This window comes from Aethalodelphis obliquidens, unplaced genomic scaffold, assembly GCF_003676395.1.
Source record: "Aethalodelphis obliquidens isolate GAN/ISIS:26980383/991018 unplaced genomic scaffold, ASM367639v1 scaffold1, whole genome shotgun sequence".
Lineage (NCBI taxonomy): Eukaryota > Metazoa > Chordata > Mammalia > Artiodactyla > Delphinidae > Aethalodelphis > Aethalodelphis obliquidens.
Genome location: NW_020837945.1, coordinates 15,212,857 through 15,229,907, shown reverse-complemented (window position 1 = coordinate 15,229,907; position 17,051 = coordinate 15,212,857). Strand labels below are relative to the sequence as shown.

The 17,051-nt window shown below is 35.8% G+C and overlaps 1 protein-coding gene across 2 annotated transcripts in view; it reads right to left on the bottom strand.

The window, feature by feature from the left end:
• Nucleotides 1-17,051, bottom strand: part of LOC113617918 (glutamate receptor ionotropic, kainate 1) — a 59,541-nt gene that overhangs the window by 8,623 nt on the left and 33,867 nt on the right. The window contains exons 9-11 of one of the 2 annotated variants that reach the window (XM_027101487.1): nt 14,282-14,507; nt 9,119-9,369; nt 7,614-7,782 (exon numbers count right to left, since the gene is read on the bottom strand). In XM_027101487.1, the coding sequence (XP_026957288.1) occupies nt 7,633-7,782; nt 9,119-9,369; nt 14,282-14,507 (627 nt within the window). In that variant the 3' untranslated portion in view covers nt 7,614-7,632. Of the gene's footprint in view, nt 1-7,613; nt 7,783-9,118; nt 9,370-14,281; nt 14,508-17,051 lie in introns of those variants that run through there. The other variant, XM_027101478.1, reaches the window with a different exon arrangement.

Below are 17,051 nucleotides of genomic sequence, written 5' to 3'. Positions count from 1 at the left end.
AGTTAGGACTTGGCTCAGGGATGGTCTTTAGGCCTTCTCAGGGATTCGGCTAGCATTTAAGCTTAATGATTTCCCTTTAATATTTTCTTTCTTTCCTAGTGGTCAAAAATGGGTCAGGGATTGGAAAAAGAGGTAGGAGAACATTATTATGTATATTTCCTCAACCTTGACCCTCTGGGTTTTAGCTTTTGCTAATTAGAGATAAACTTTTTGAATGAAAACAACTAACTTATTTAACGAAGCACTTAGCTGTTGAGATTGAAAGCCATGGTTTTTAAGATTTTTGTCTGTGCTACAAGTTTGTAAAATCCACTTAAAACTGAAAAGCTAGGAGTTTGAGTCATCTCTAGCTTGGAAGCAATGCATATAAAAATCTTGATGCTTGATGGTGGAGGAAGGTAGGGGTAAAATCAATGGAGAATAAAAGCACATCATCCTTTTCCTTTGTTTCCCTTTGTCTCTCTTTAGCAGAATTATTTAAGTTCCACTTACAGAATAGTTTCCAGAGCACTCCAGCCCCGTTGATCTCCCTCGTTCTGGAATTGTGATTAATTTGTTTCATAGCTTCGACTAGCTCCTAAGTTTATCCCCCCACTTTTTTATACCTAGTCTATAGGCTCACCAAAGTCAAAAATTATTCTACTTCAGAAACCTTCACTGTGTTTGTAATGATTTGGTTATGATTTATTGGATGGGAGCCCTCTCAGTCTTTGATGCCATGATAGCTATTTTTTTCTATATCCAGAGCCAGGCATTCTATCCTAAGTATTGGCAGGGCAAGGTAATTCTGTTTATTACCATAAGAATTTAATGTGTTCAACATAACCACACAATCTTAATAAATAAATATATATATAATATATATATACAAATATGTTAATGTATATACATATATGCTTAAGTGTGTGTGTGTGTGTGTGTGTGTGTGTGTGTGTGTGTGTGTGTGTATATATATATAAATACACATAAATTCTCCAAGTTTTTTTTTCACTGCTTCTACATTTTAACTTTTTTCCCACTTTCTACTAGAATTAAAAAATACCGTGGTTGGAAAAGAATTTTAACTGCAACCCCCTCTTTCCACAGATGACAGAACTGAGGATGAGGGAAGTACAATGACTTGCCTAAAGACACATAGCCATTTGGCAGCAGTACAGAGACTTGGATTCTTGGCTTGTGATTCCCAAGTCACCTTTCCATTGGGCCACAAACATCTTTCAGAGTTTGGTTTACATGGTGGTGCCAACTTGAACATTTGAAAAGTTATTTCTAAATGGATGTTAATTGCTTTCTGGCCTCTCTGTTAATTAATGAATGTTTGGGTTTCCAGGCAAAGAAAAGCCTCTTTGCACAATTACAGAAATAACCTGATTAGAGAGACTTTTCCAAATCATTTGCTAAATAAGTTAATCAGACTACAGAAGAAATAAAGCCAAGGACACTTGGATATTTGATAATGTGCCAAGTGACCATGAGGAAAGGTAAATACTAAATGAGAGCAGGCTATCTATAGACAGTAGTTTTTTAGTTCTTATGGTTGGTAAAGTCTAAGTGATCAAGAGAACATTCGTTTTTGAAGTTGGAAAATTGGAATATTTTAATATTTTAAGTCAGAACCCTCCAGTTGAAAAAAGACAAAAAATTCTGGCTAAGCTAAATTAAAATTTTTAATCACTAAGGAGAACCACAGTAACTTCTTTACATCACTCTGGTTTTACTCATTATTTTTGTGTGTATTTGGATGTATACATTGTAATGTGGAAAATCATTGCTGTGCAGTACGGCCAATTAGCCATGTTTGGGCTGACAGCTATGAAGCTTAGATTCTGCAGGGTGCTGAAACCACATAAAACATTTGTAATGTTGGTTTTCTATCACAAGAATGCCTTTCTCTTTGCAAAGACAATTTCTTTGAAAATTTAAATGAGAATCCCATTTTCCATGATACCAGTCTCTGTGGAAAGGATTTTGAAAGCAAAAATGATTTTAATATGCTTGTGCATCTGGACATAAAATTCCATAACTGTGAGAAGCATAATGAGATGGTTCCTAAAGGCAAGTTAAAACTGCAGCATCGAGCAGAATTTTTTCATTATCAATAAGAATTAATTAATAATGCCACTTGGTACAGTGAGATGAGCAGAAAATAGTGTAGGAAGTAAGAATGCTTTGCTTTCCTTTTGCTTTTCAAGGCTGTTCAGGCTACTTTTAAATTGCTTACTAGGAAGTAGACCTTAGGGTATAAGGGTCATGGGCTTTGAAACTAATTGGGATCCATTATTTTTCTGCTTTTCCACAGATGGCTCATATAGAACATAATATAGTGCTAGGCAAATGCAGTGAGGTATTTAGAAATAATTTTCCTTGGATTGGTTTATAATCATATAATCCAGTTGATTTTCCTAAGGGCACAATCTCTATCCAACATGTATTCTTCAGATAGTTCTAATTTTGCTGGAAAAACTTTAAAATAATTCAATTTATAATTTTAGTCTAAAACAAAATAAGCTATAGTTTTTCCCTTACTACATTAGGTTATACAGCATTGTTAAGAAACAAATTAGACATTACATGCTCCATAGTTGTTGATGTATTTTTCAATCTTTTCATACCTCTCTGCTCTCTTCCTAAATTTAAACAACATTTCTCAGAGTATAATCCACAGATAATCTGCCAGTGTTAATAAAAACTCACACTTACCACCTAATTTGAAGTCACACTGCTGTATTCAAGTTAATTTTAATAAAAACTCATGTTTACCAACTACTTTTCAGTAAAACAATGGTATTTAGGATTGTTGGGAGAAAACTCATGTAAGAAAAACTATTTTAAAAAAATCCTGTATTGAAGATAATTTTAATGAAAAGTCATGTACATGACCTAATTTTAGAAAAAAAAATCTGCTATATTTAAGCTAATTTTTATGCAAATCAATGTGCACAACTAGTTTTAAGCATTCATTTTCAGGTTTAGTTAAAAATTCCAATTCCTGGACTACACTTACTGAGGAGGGACCTCTGGAGTTACAGCCAATAATCTGTATTTTAAATAATTTCCCCAGGTAATTCAGATGTACACTGAAGTCCAAAAACCAGTGACATAAAAAAATAGAGTTTGAAAATTTTTCTTTTATGTTCAAGACGCTTTTTTTTCCTAAATTCACTTAAAGTGCAATGGCTCCTTTTGGGGTCACTGTGGTCTTAGTGGTCATTTACTTGATGGCAAGAATTGGTCGTCTGAGAGCATATATTATATAAAAGGAGAAAGAGGAAAGTATAAGAAACTCAGGGTCTGAAATGAATGGCGGATTTCTCAAGGGAGGAAGAAAGCACAGAGAGAGAGAGCAGAAAACTACCTACTTGAGTATCTTGAGTAGGCCTACCACTTATGGCTGAACAGGAAGATTATCAATTGAATATAATGACATTTCCATCTCAAAGATGTTCACAGATTCTTCTTGAATTCTCCTTAGAGAGGGTTTATTAAATATTTGATGCTAAATATATGCTGTATATCTTGCTTGAAATTAATGATCCTGCCTCTAGAATCACTCAGTAAATAGCAACAACTTATTGAGTGCCAATTATACACAGAAGAGTATGCTTTAGGTCATTACTACCCACTAGAATCAACAGAGTACCTTAAAAACTGCTATTGTTCTGCCCCCACTCCAGATGAATGAAATTAAAATTTCTAGAGTTGAGGTTCATACCTTCCACTGTATGTCTTCATAGATTGCCATTTTGGATCCTTCTCTTGGGTGCAATGAACTTGCCATTGATTTTTAATGCTTGTGAGAGGGAAAATGGTCTTAGAGATAGTTTGAACCTCTAAATTGAAAAACCTGTTTTCCAAACCAACTCTCTTTTAAGGTATGTGATAAATTGTATTTATTGCTCATGTTACCAGAGAGCAATACTTAATTTCTCTATAAGGAACTAACGTCTGTTAACCAATATTTATTAACAGGCCTCTTATAAATGATTTAATTTTCTATGCCATTATTTTATTTAATTATCAAAGCAAATGTAAGTCAGTATATTACCTTCATTTTTCAAATGAGGAAATTGAGGTTCAGAGAAGTTTCAGAAAAAAAAATCCCCGATAATAAATGTTATTGTTTATTGAATGGCAACTCTGTGCTAGGCATGGTATTAGGTGTTTTGTTCATTATCACTGGATAAGATACACATTATCATACAAGTGTTCCCTGTAGAAAATTGGTCTGTCAATATGCTTTGGAGGAAAAAAGATTCTGTGATCTAACAGGTTTGGGAAGTACTGGATACTTTTCCTTCTTGTTGAAAATTCTCAATGTATTGTAACATATTAAACATACTGAAATGTCATGCAGTAAAGGGGCGTTTGTCCTGGTGCTCCATGGGTTACTCGACCATGAAAATCTTATTTTATTTTATTTTATTTTTTTTGCGGTACACGGGCCTCTCACTGCTGTGGCCTCTCCCGCTGCGCAGCACAGGCTCCGGACGCACAGGATCAACGGCCATGGCTCACAGGCCCAGCCGCTCAGCGACATGTGGGATCCTCCCAGACGTGGGCACAAACCCGTGTCCACTGCATCGGCAGACGGACTCTCAACTACTGCACCACCAGGGAAGCCCAAAATCTTATTTGAGTAACACTTGCCAATGAAAACCAGTTTGAAAAATACTCCTTCAACACCACCTTATGACCTAGAAACTATATCCCCCTATTACATATTAAAAAACTAAGGCTCTGAGAAATTCAGTTATTTGTCTACAGACATTCAGCAAGTGACTCCACTAGAACTTGAACCTAAATTTGACTGATTTAGAAAATTCTCTTTTGATTCTAAGTCTAGGACTCTGGGTCATTGACTCTGATATCTATTTTGGAGTCACCTGTTAGTAAGGCTGAAATAAAATTGTGGAAAGGATTAAATGTAATACAGTAAGTCCCCTACATACAAAGGAGTTCCTTCCGAGATCGTGTTCATAAGTCCAATTTGTTCATAAGTCCAAAAAAGTTAGCCTATGTATCCAATCGGCTATATAGTACTGTACTGTAATAGGTTTACTTTTCACACAAATAATACATAAAAAAACAAACAAACACAGAAAATAAACGTCTTTAATCTTACAGTACAGTACCTTGAAAAGTACAGTAGTACCAACTACATCACCGCTGCTTTTATGCTTGCTTCTGGACATCCTGGGCTTGAAATAAAGACACTATACTACTGTACTCTATACAGTACTGTACAGCAAAGTCCACAAAAGCACAACCACTTGTAGAGAATGTACGCACGTGACAATGTACACCGGATACGGGAGTTAACTTACATGACTGGACATGAGAACGCACGTTTGCATCTTTGAAAGTTCTCAAATTGAAGGTTCGTATGTAGGGGACTTACTGTACTGTATGTTAAAACACTTTGAAACCATAAAATAATATGTAACTATCAGAATTAGGTAGTATACAGTTTAAAGTAGTCCATAAATATTAATTTTATCCAAACCTCTGAATGACACTTTTAAAGGATACTCTCTATAGAAAGACAAGTTTTTTTACCATTAACCCTGATCATCTATACCTCATCAATCACCATTGAACTTTTTGGGTAGCATTTTTGATTTATTAAAGAGTCCTTGGGAATATAAATTTATGTAATTTGTGTTTTCTATATATAGAATCAATGAATTATGTAATATTTATTTCAACATCTGATGGGGGTTTTTTTTGTTTTTTTGTTTTTTTTTGTGGTACATGGGCCTCTCATTGTTGTGGCCTCTCCCGTTGCGGGGCACAGGCTCCAGACGCGCAGGCTTAGCGGCCAAGGCTCATGAGCCCAGCCGCTCCGCGGTATGTAATATCTTCACGGACCGGGGCACGAACCCGTGTCCCCTGCATCGTCAGGCGGACTCTCAACCACTGTGCCACCAGGGAAGCCCCATCTGATGTTTTTGATTATGGGGATGTGAACTCTGATCTAGGGCAAACAGTATGTTGCTTTTACCCCAATAACAGCTAATAAATGTCAGTGTAATTTATAGACATTTCCTTAAAAGTATATTTATTTAAAGAAGAAACCAAGACTGAGAAACAATCAGGGCAAGAGTCAACTCTCCTGAACATGTTTTACTGGAGAAATCTAGAGTTGATTGAAGAGACTCGTGATTCAGAAATTGGAACCCATTTAAAGCTAAGCAAAGAGAAGGCAAAATGCTACATGATTGCACAGATGGCCTATCTCTACTTCTGAGAAATATATTTTTGGGGATCACTTCACATGTCAAAAGGTAACCCCATTAAGGAGAACAAAGATCAACTTATCCTATATTGAGGGAAGATGAAGGGCATCTTCAATTCCCCTATTCACTGTGAAGAGGGAAAGAGCTCAGAGGGACAGCAGACATCCTGTCACAACAAATTAAGTATGTAGTTGGCTTTCTATGTCACAAACTCAGTTAGAGTGAAAATTATTTACAGCATTTTGAATGCAGGTGGGAAATAAATCTACAAAGATCCGTAACTAATGTGTGTGGAAATTCTTTCGTCTATTTATTTTTTCCTCCTTGTCCTTCTCCCCAGTATACTTGGAATGAATTGAAAATGGCAAAGAATCCAGAGGAATGAGTGTGAAAGTGTCGAGGCTCAGAAAAGATTGCTACAAAAACAACTACTCTCTTAGGACAGGAATGAAATAACATCTTGTGAAAAGATGTTCTTCAGTGCAAAGAATGAGGGCAAGTGAGTGGAAAATAGAAGATGCTAGGCATTAATTTCTACCTTAGGACTGTGCTTGGAGCTTGCAAAATATAATCTATAACTTGAAAAAAAAATCACAGTTCCTTAAAGATTCTGAGCATACTACCTATCTGAACCTACAGAAGATTGTTAAGCTCTACAAGTAAATGTTACTTGAGAGATTGATGGTAATGAATTTCTCTGCAGGGATCATTTTTGACTCTGTTGTGTCTTCCTGAGTGATGTTCACCTTAGCTAATGCTCTTCTTCCATGACACCAGAGGTTTCAAGTTTAGTTTTCATTTTCTGGGTCACTTTTTTGAATCTTTAAAATCTAAGACTTCTTGGAATCTCAGTGTAAATAGTACATTTCAAATAGTAGACTCAATTTGAATGAAAAATTAACATTGTTAAGGAGTTATTATAAAAAGATGGGGCTTTGGGTACTTGGAAAGTGTGGATCTACAGAGTGTATGGTACAGGGAGAAGAAGAGAGGAGAAAAAAACGTTCACAAAGATGAAAAGAATTCCTCCAAATATCGTTTTGTTTTCATGCTTTGCACTGTTGAAAGTCTGAATCTACTTTTGCATGAGGCAAGAGTTGCTTATTTTTAATACATGAAAATACAACTAAGATAACCATTCTCTTGATGGTATAGACAATTCCTGTAAACACACATATCTTGGAATCTGTATACGCCTAATATGCTGCTGTTTCAATATAAAATGCACATGTGTCTCCAGTGCATTGAATTCAATGTTCAGAGTACATGAGGTTTGCTATCTTAAAACAAGGATAGGGATTATGGCTATTTATGCTTAGTAGATACAGACATCATCAACACCACCAATTAGCAGAAGCAGTTTCTACTTGGCACAACTTATTTTTTTTTTTAATGATTACACAGTGTGAATTGAGGACTGTGTCCGAATCCCTCTCTCCTCTCGAATTAATTTGCCACATTCTAAATCCATAGATAAAGTGGTTCCGGAAGTGGAGCTGGTTGGATGGGTTTGCTTACACTGCAGTCCATAAAAGAAACAAAAAGGCTTGCATGCAAAAGAAATGAGAAAAATATAGAAAAAATGAATAAATCAGAAGCAAAAATGGGCGTTTAAATGAAAATTTAAATCAAATGAAGCTGGCAATTATGAGAAGCACATTAAAGCATAACATATACAAGCTTTTAGTTTTCAAATTATTTGCATAAACCAAGACACCTCAAGAGCAAATCGAAAGTTAAAGCAGATCAGTCCATTCTCCCTTTTACTTAGACAGTTTTTTCTAACAAGGTCTCTGAAAATGGTGCTTAATGTTCTCACAATTGCCTTGTAATTTTGGGAAAAATTTCAGGATGAAGCCAGGTTATAATCAATCATCCCCATCTCTGGGAACTTAAGGAGAGTTTCGACTTAAAGGAAGTGGGACTCGTATGAGATTATTAATGAAAACTGACTACATTATTTGTGGGGTCCAGAACAAAATGGAAATGTAGAGCCCCTTTTTCTAAAATTATTAAGAATTTTAAGACATTGATAGCTGAGCATTAAAGTAGGCCTGTTATTAATAGTTCATAGTTTCAAAATTCTAACAATACTTTTAAATTGTTTGGGTAACCAAATACTCTATAATGGGCATGAGCTTTGTGTTTTGTTTATTCTCATATGCCTATGAAGGAATTATCTTTAATCACCGTCATCTTATTCAGAATAGTGTAAGCTCTTGATGTGATTTTCATCAAAACTAAAAGTAACAGGCAAAAAATGGTTGACTGTTGAAATCAACGATAATCCTAAAATTTGGAAAAATAGATTCTTTAATATATTTTATCATCATTCTGTACTGTTCATCATTTTTTCTGGCAAATATTTTTGTGAATTATTCTTTTACAAAATGTACTTTGATAGAGGTAAATGCTCAGTTTCAAAATATTACATTTATATCTTTATCTAAATTGCTTTGCATTAGTACATGTGCTTAGTACCTACACTTAGGAGATGTAACATTTCTCTCAAAGATCTTTTTATATATTTTCCAATTTTGGATTTACTTCTTCCTTGCTCTATCTAGGGTTTCTATCTTAAGGGTAAATAACTGTTAGAGAAATTAACTGAGTTTGGAATTTTTGCACTGTCATTCCAAATAGTGATAATTGAATTTAGTGTATAAGGTGCTTCCTTCTTCTCATTAATAAATGATGTGGCTACAGTACCAGCAGCACCTGGCAGGGATTCAATAGCTCTTAGCTCTAACTCAAAAATGGCCATTCTGGGCATTTAGTTCAATAGACTGTTACAAAAAAAGGGCAAGCATCCTTTAAACTCCCAAACTTAAGAAAGATAATACAAACCAAAAACCACCCGGTCCTAGAAAGAGATGACTCACCTGCTCAATATCGTTGCTTTTCCGTGATTTGTATATAAATTCTCCAATGGCTACAAATACAGAAAGGACCAGTCCAGCAGCCAGAACAATGAAGATACCCCCAATATTTTCTACTCCCAGAGCACTGGCCTCTTTGTTATCTTCCTCAGGGCAGCCATTTCCCCGCCACCATTTCTCTTTCATCATATGCAGTTTCCCCTCTTCTTGTAATTGAAGAATAGCAATAGTAATTTTATCCCGGTAAGGAGAGCCTGTAAGTGAGGTAATTTGGATATTGGTCACCCAAAGGCTGAAGAAGATGTGAAGAAGGATTACTGTCTTAGGGGTAACTACTTTATGGCTGTTGGAAAACCCCAATCCATAAGTTGACTAGCAAAGGGCAATCCTATATTTTGAAGGATCTAAATAATTGGACAGCAAAAGGCTGACATGTTGAGATTAACTCTTAGCCACACTGTCTGTTCCTTTTAAACAAGGGAAAGCTGAGCTGGGAATTCCATGACATCCCACTGCTTCTGGTGAGTTTTTTATGAATCTTTTCCCACATTAGGGAATTTCATTGTTTAGATTCCACTTTTTCTAGGTTTTTGGATGTCTAATATTTTGACAGCCTGGCTAAATGATCACCAGTACCATTTCCTCTTCTTCCTATGGGAGTAGCTAGACATTTCCTAGTCTCCTTTACAATTCATTGTGGTGATTGACCGATTGCTAGCCATTGGAAGCTAAAGTGATGTATGACTATTTCCAGTCCTGTCTCATAAATCCTCCCAACATGATCCTCTACTCTTTCCCTCTCTTTCCTCAAATACTCAGCATGGGGGAAAGGATTTTAAGTCACTAGGAATACTGGAACCACCAGTTAGAAAGGGATTGGGTTCAAGGATGACTGCATGAAGCAGAATCTCTGTTTCAATCCACTGTTGGACCATGACAAGTTCAAGAAATAAATATGTATTGTGTTGGCCACTAAAAATTTGCAGATGTTGGTTATAGTAATTTGTCCATACTGACTAATACACCTATTAAGATACTCTTATGAGTAGGTTTTGAATAATTTAAACAACATTCAGCTAGGTTTAGAAAATTTACAAGCACTTTAATGATATTATTTATACTCTATTTTCTAGTAATGCCTTTGAACTTTTAATTATGTTAGGGCTAGAGAGCATCAACATGGTCCTGCAGCCACAGCTTGTCCAACAGTGGATTCCTATGTTAATTAAAATAAAGGAAGAAATTTTAAAAAAAAAGATGGTAAGATTTCTTTCCCTAATTTCTCCTTGGACACTAAGGATTTTTGTAAGTGTTTCTTCTACTTAGTAGGAAAGTAATACATTCTAGCTCTTTCTGTTTGTAAACTTTAACGTTCTTCTTGGTGGAAATAGAAAAATGCAAAAAAAGTAGCAAATAGAAAAATGTGGCATCTTAGAACCAGAAGAGATCTTAGGAACCATATAGTCCCAGCCTACTTATTTTTAGAATTGAAGAAATTGAGGATGTGAAGATATGGGTAAAAGTAATAGTTGCTGGTAGAGCCAAGAATTTAACTCAATTCTCCTAACTTCTCTCTTAGTGTTATTTTCATTAAAGTTTCTCCCTTCACCCCCATGTCATCTCCCCCATCCCCCTTATACCTTATGTTCTAGAGCATGGTTAGAAAAGCAGAAGATTAATATTGTGACATGTGTCATTTCCCCCATTCCTCCCAAGACTTCCTAAAGTCATTGTCAGTCCCTCAAGATCAAGTGTAAAAGAAGAGCAAAATGTTTTGGAGTTAGATTGTGGCTTATCAATTAAGAGTATGGATTTTTGGTGAGAAAATGGCTCTTGACAGCCAAATTAAAAGATATTGGCTGCTTGCTTAAACAACTTCAGAATAATGGTTAGTGTCAAAATTAGCACCATTAACAATAATATGTGAACAATTAAGTGAATCAAGAGAGCTTTGCTTTAATGTACGTGAAAGTGCTTTGAAGAGTGTGAGAATGATCCATAGGGTAACAATTGCAGCAATAATCATAGCAGTATACACAGTGGGTACTCAGTAAATGCTGACTGATGCTTTCCTTTTGCCTTCAGGCTGTACAATACCTAAAATATTTCAGGCAGATGGGGATTGGTTCTCTGTTTAAGGTGGGTCTCTAAGGAAGGTAATTTCCATCTCCTGGTAACCTGTTTAAGCCTTAACTGCTCTCGTTCTCTTCAAGTTTTATTTTAAGTCCCTCAGGAGGCACATTTCCAGAGTTTCTGTCCTGAGAGTCTCTAAGAAACAAAGTCTTCGATTTAGTGTTGTGACTGAGCAACTTTGCCAATCTTTGACTGTGAGAAGGAATTTTAAGCCTTAAGGAAGTCAGGGCAAGACCAGAAGTATGTGGAGAATTGTTTATATCTGAATATATTTTAGCTTCAATTTTTTTTGTTGTTGTTGCTTAAATGGACTGAATGACATTGGAAGTGATTTATTACAAGTCACTTGAAAAAAATACATATGTATATCACGGATCTTCCTGAATAGCAGCTGATCTTTCTTAAAGAATCAATTCATCATAGAAGAAACATCTCACAAATTTATCCAACAGCTGTATTCCCAATGGATGTATTCTCTCTGAGGTCTGCCATCTGTTCCAATTATTCCTTCATTGTTTTAGTTTTAAAAGGATGACAGGTTTATAACCACTATGAAAAATTCCTGGAGTGTATTTCTTTTCATCTAGGGAGGGGGAAAAACTCTTCAACTTTGGAATTTGTATGTCAGAGAATGCATGAGGTTGGCAAAATGTAGACTGAACTGGAATATTCAAATCTCTTTATATCATATTATATAAAATATAGTGATACTCATCACAGGGTCAGCCTCACTCACATGGAGGCAGAGTCATTTTTAAAGTGCTGCATTAATTTAGGAGTGTTTCTGAAAGGACCCCTTGATGCTTCCCCATTCCTCACCAATATTCCAATATTTTAACTTTAGAGTTGTATTTCATTCAGTAGAAGAAATGCCTATTAAAAGTCTCATATTATAGTGTAAATATTCTCAGAAGAAGTGGTACACATTGTTATTTTCTATCATTACTACCAGACTGGAAATTTGGTGAGCAAAGAGGGGAATTAAAAGGTGGTGGAGATGGAGCTGAGGATGGAATGGTAAAAGCACAGTTTTCAACTTTATAATTTAATCTAAAGATGGTTCCATTAAGAAACTATAGTTGTTTTTTCTAAGAAGACACAGAATATATTACAATCAATCATAAGGTCTTGATTTGGAAAAGATTCAGGAAAAGGCACCCAAATCCTGTTGTTCTTGCCTGACTCATGGTTCATTTAACTAAAATCAGCAGTGATGGGATATTAAAAAATAACATGTCTAGCTTCTTTCTCCAGTCCTAAAAAAAAAAAAAAAAAAAAAGAAGGGTTGTTGCTTGTGAGCTATTGTGAAGTGGTGGAAGGAGGGTTATAAAAAAAAATAAAAAAATAAAATGAGGTGATAAAGCCTGGTTAGGGAGATAGGACATTGTTTCTCAAATCAAAAAGAAGAATAGTAACCTTTTAGTTAGTGTCTAACAATCCCACTGAGTTCTCTGCAGAGCACACCGACTTAGTTTTAGGAGAGCTTACCACTTGAGAAAAAAATGTACACTTCATTTGCAATACTGGCATTTTCATCAGGAAAAATTATTGGAAATAAAGGGGCAAGAAGGTAGTTACAGGTTGCCTAGCCCAATCATTCTGAAGATTTATTTAGAGGACATACATAACAACTTATTTAGAGGAAAAGGAGATCTTACCCAATTGATATAAGTTAATTTCTTTATAGCATATATTTCTAGCATCAGATAGATTACATGGAGTCAAATTGGTTATGTATTCATGTTCAAAGGTGGAGAGAGTTGACTTTCTTTACCTGGTTAATCAAATTAGTATTGATCAAAAGTTGAATATGGGCTACATAATCTTTTTTAAAAAGTAAATTTATTGCCAAATTAAGCCATCAGGAGTATTCATGTAAAATCTGATTTTTTTTCATGAAAAATAGAAGATCTGATAATGTTGGACTCTAATTCCCACAGCTACTGACCTGAAAGGCAGTTGCCCCCTTTAGATGAGTATGTTGTCTCTAATTCTGCATACTTGCTACCATTCCCTACTGCTTCTTCAAACCAACAAGCTTTATTCAATTATACCTGCTTGGCTTCTGTAAGCATTTGAGTTTGCGATCCCTGTCTAGTGTTGAGGGAACTGGATAATCCCTTTCAACAGGTGAAAATAATAATATACCTTGGGTCCTTAATTATCTGATTTAACTGTAACTATGATTTCTTACTGGACTAACCCAGTGGTCTAAGATGGCCTCCAATTCTTCCCCTTGGGAATGCTTATCAGAAAATTACTGATGACTCACTTGAGAAGAGCAGATTGCTACCATATCAGAACCTTATACAATACAGTTTCTGTAGTGAGGGAAATAGAGAGTTTTCTATAGGGAGGTCAGTGTCCCTTGAATACAGAATATAGTTCTATATCCCAGACATGCAAGAAGAACTAGCTGTGTGGGTCTGTATGCCTACAAGGTAATAATATCCTTAGATTGAGCAGTGGTACAAAATCAAGGACTAGGAATATTTGGAGATTTTATTAATGATTGAATCTGACATATTGCCTGAGCAAATTATAATTTAATCTTAATCCTTTTTCTTCTGACAGATATAGTTTTGCTTTTCTATCTATTTACATAGAACACTAGCTCTTTAACTTTGTCATCTATATGTATAGTTAGTTTTGTTGTATTCTAATATAATTTAAGATAGAAAAAACTATACAGGCATATATAGGAACTGAAGAAAATAATGAGAAGAGTGTTAATTAGGAAGATATTCTTTTAACAATATTTGGGGTAAAATAAAATCTATGTACTCAAATGTATATGCAATGGTAGAACTTGAAAGAAACAATGAGTTAAAAGTTTATTAGGTTAAATATCTTGGAATCTTCAATTCAGAGCATGCCTATGATCTGTACTGCCATTTCCCTTATTTATTAGTCCACTGAAGGCATTGTAGACTTTCTCAGAATGTAGAGTAGATATCTCTGAGCCCATTCCTTTCTATACTTTGTAACTGACATTGCCCATCTCAGTCTTTCCTACTGCCTTGCCTCTCTTACCTATAGGTGTTCCCACTCCATAACCTTTGGAGTCAATGAGGCCCCCGATCTGAGTAAGGTTGCAGTTTCTCTGCGTCACATACTCAATGTTGGTGGACTCCATCAGCAAGGCATAGTCAGTGGTGAGCACACGTTGGATGCCCTCATCACTGTTTTTGACCAGGGCAGTCTGCTGCCTGCTACTCATAAAAGCCCACATCTTCTCGTAGGTGGATATCTTCGATTTCTGCAGGGAAAGAAAGCACACCCACCAGCAGAGAGTGCTGAGAAAATATGTCCTAAAGCTATTCAAAACTCCTGGGGTTCAAATAGCATAGGGAGGATTCTTTCTCTTTAGGTAGGAAACCGGTATTGATGATCCTGGGACTTCAGTTTGGTAGTTGAAAGGAGCCCAATTCACTATAGGAAAACCTTTGGAGGCACTGAGGCAGCTGTAGAGGAAAAAGAGATCTTACCCAACTGATGTAAGACATTGCCTCAAGATCCTTTGGCTGATTTCAGTAGGGAAGAAAGAAGATTAGTATCAATGACAACATTTGCCTAAGGAACTCTGGCCACTTAAGAACAAGTCCTCAAGGCCCACTAGGCCAAGGGGTGACTAGATCACCCCAAGACTCTACTCATTTTTTCCATTGCCTTCAACGACTTAACTTCAGTAGACATTGTTTTGCTTTTTTCTTGTATGTAAGTTTTAATACCTGATCCAACATTCCTTTGCAGGGGACAGCCTTGGGATAAATCACATACCTTCTCTGCTTTATTTATGAAAGAACTGCCAATTACTCTTATCTTTTCTAGAAAACTTAGAGTGCAAATGCTCTTTTCATATTAAAATTCAGATCAGAAAACTCTTCCTACTATATTTTTATAAGTCTTTTTATATATACATTCAATTTTAAATTGCAATTATATTTTAGATAATGAGGACTGAATTTTCATTTGAAAGTGTTCATGATTTTGTCTTTTCCTTTATTCTTCAGCTTCTTGATTCAGTAATAAGCCATACATATGGTATATATTACATATGCCTCTATACCTTCCACTATCTCATTATCTTACTTTCTTTGTTAAAATATACTGCCTAAGTTTTCATATTGCTTAGGTATAAATTTTCTATTCTTTTGAATAGTGATCTGTAAATAGTTTACATTTAATTCTGTAATTTCCATATTGTTCTAATTTTTTTCTGTATTTGTCTTCATTTGCATCAACACTCCCCTCCATTTATTTGGAAGATGGAAGAGATTATGAGAATTACTGATAATTCCAAGCTACTCCAGCTCTTGCGTTGTATATGGTACACACGCGCACACACACACACACACACACACACACACACGAGCTTCCTTGGAAGGCACAGAGCTTATCATCTCAGGAGTGCAAGGAAGTTTAAAACATGATTTGGGGCCACAGCAATAAATGGAATACCTGTGGAATAAACTACAGTGTGGTTATTCATGGTCAAGTGTTCCTGAAGGCTCATTCAGTTCCGAACTCTATTTAAGACCTGGGTTAACGCTGTAGGCTTTATGAGTTAAGGGAGGGCAGATAGCTTTATTTTGGATTGTTAGGTATTTGAAGAACCCCTTGAGAAAGGTCTTGTGAGACAAATAGCAATTCAATATACAGTACCTTATAGATACTGGTATTTTATAGAAACCATTTTGTCATGATTAGGCCCCTGTGAATTACTCCTCATCCCCACAGATATCTGAAAGTTTAGGTTCATGTCTCCATTGAAAAGGTATGTTTTTGAGGTAGGGTTCAATGCCTCATTTGTTGGGTAATTTTAGCCTGGAAGAGTCTGTTAATGCTAAATTTATAATAAAGAGCTACTTGTACAAGTGCACGGAGGTCAGTCTGTCTTTTGGCAGTAAACGCACTGCTGGGAAAATTATTCTTCTACCAGGAAACCACCTTAAGGGAAAATAATTTTCTTAGAATTATGAAATTTTATGGTTGATGGAAACTTTAGAAATTGGCTCATTCATGCTGTTTACACAGAGGGGGAATTTGGTACAGAAGATTTGGAGAGTTCATGAAAATCACAAAACTCGTTAGTATCAGAGCTAATACTGGACCTCTGGACCCCTGACATCTAATTCAATGCTCTTTCCACTGTACTATGCTGATTTGGGGTAGGTGAATGTCAATCTTGCCAAAATTCTTCTGAGAATGATCTTAGTCTTATTTGATCTACCTGTGACAATATAGCTTATATTCATGAACTCATGCCCTGAGGTTGTTTGCTACTTGGTATCATGTTAATCCAGCTAGGAGTTAGCTTTCATATAAAAAATCCATAAAACATCTATTTTTTCCACTGTATTTAAATTTTATTAAAAATGAATTTTGTAAATAGTTAGAAAACTGTATTTTTTGGTCTATGGGAGTTGAGGACAAAACAAAGTAAATGATCATGTTCATTTATGGGAAACAAAGTGAGAGGAGTGCTTTTAGGAATCCAGGAATTGAAGGACGTGGAAAAGGATGATAAGATTCAACTCAAAACCTTCACATCAGCTATTGAGCCTAATCAGGTGTGGTTCTCAAGTTACCTGCAGTGAAGGACTGTGCATTTTTCATTCCATGGCAGACCTATCTGCATGCATGGCAGAACTATCTGTGGTGCTACCAAGTGGGATTAGTATGCACTCATACCAGACGTGGCTCACCATGTTGGCACTTGACAGCCCTCAAAGTGGTCTACATTCTTGGAACCGTATCCATTAATCGTGTTCTTTTTCTTTTTAATTTTGGGTCTTTGTTG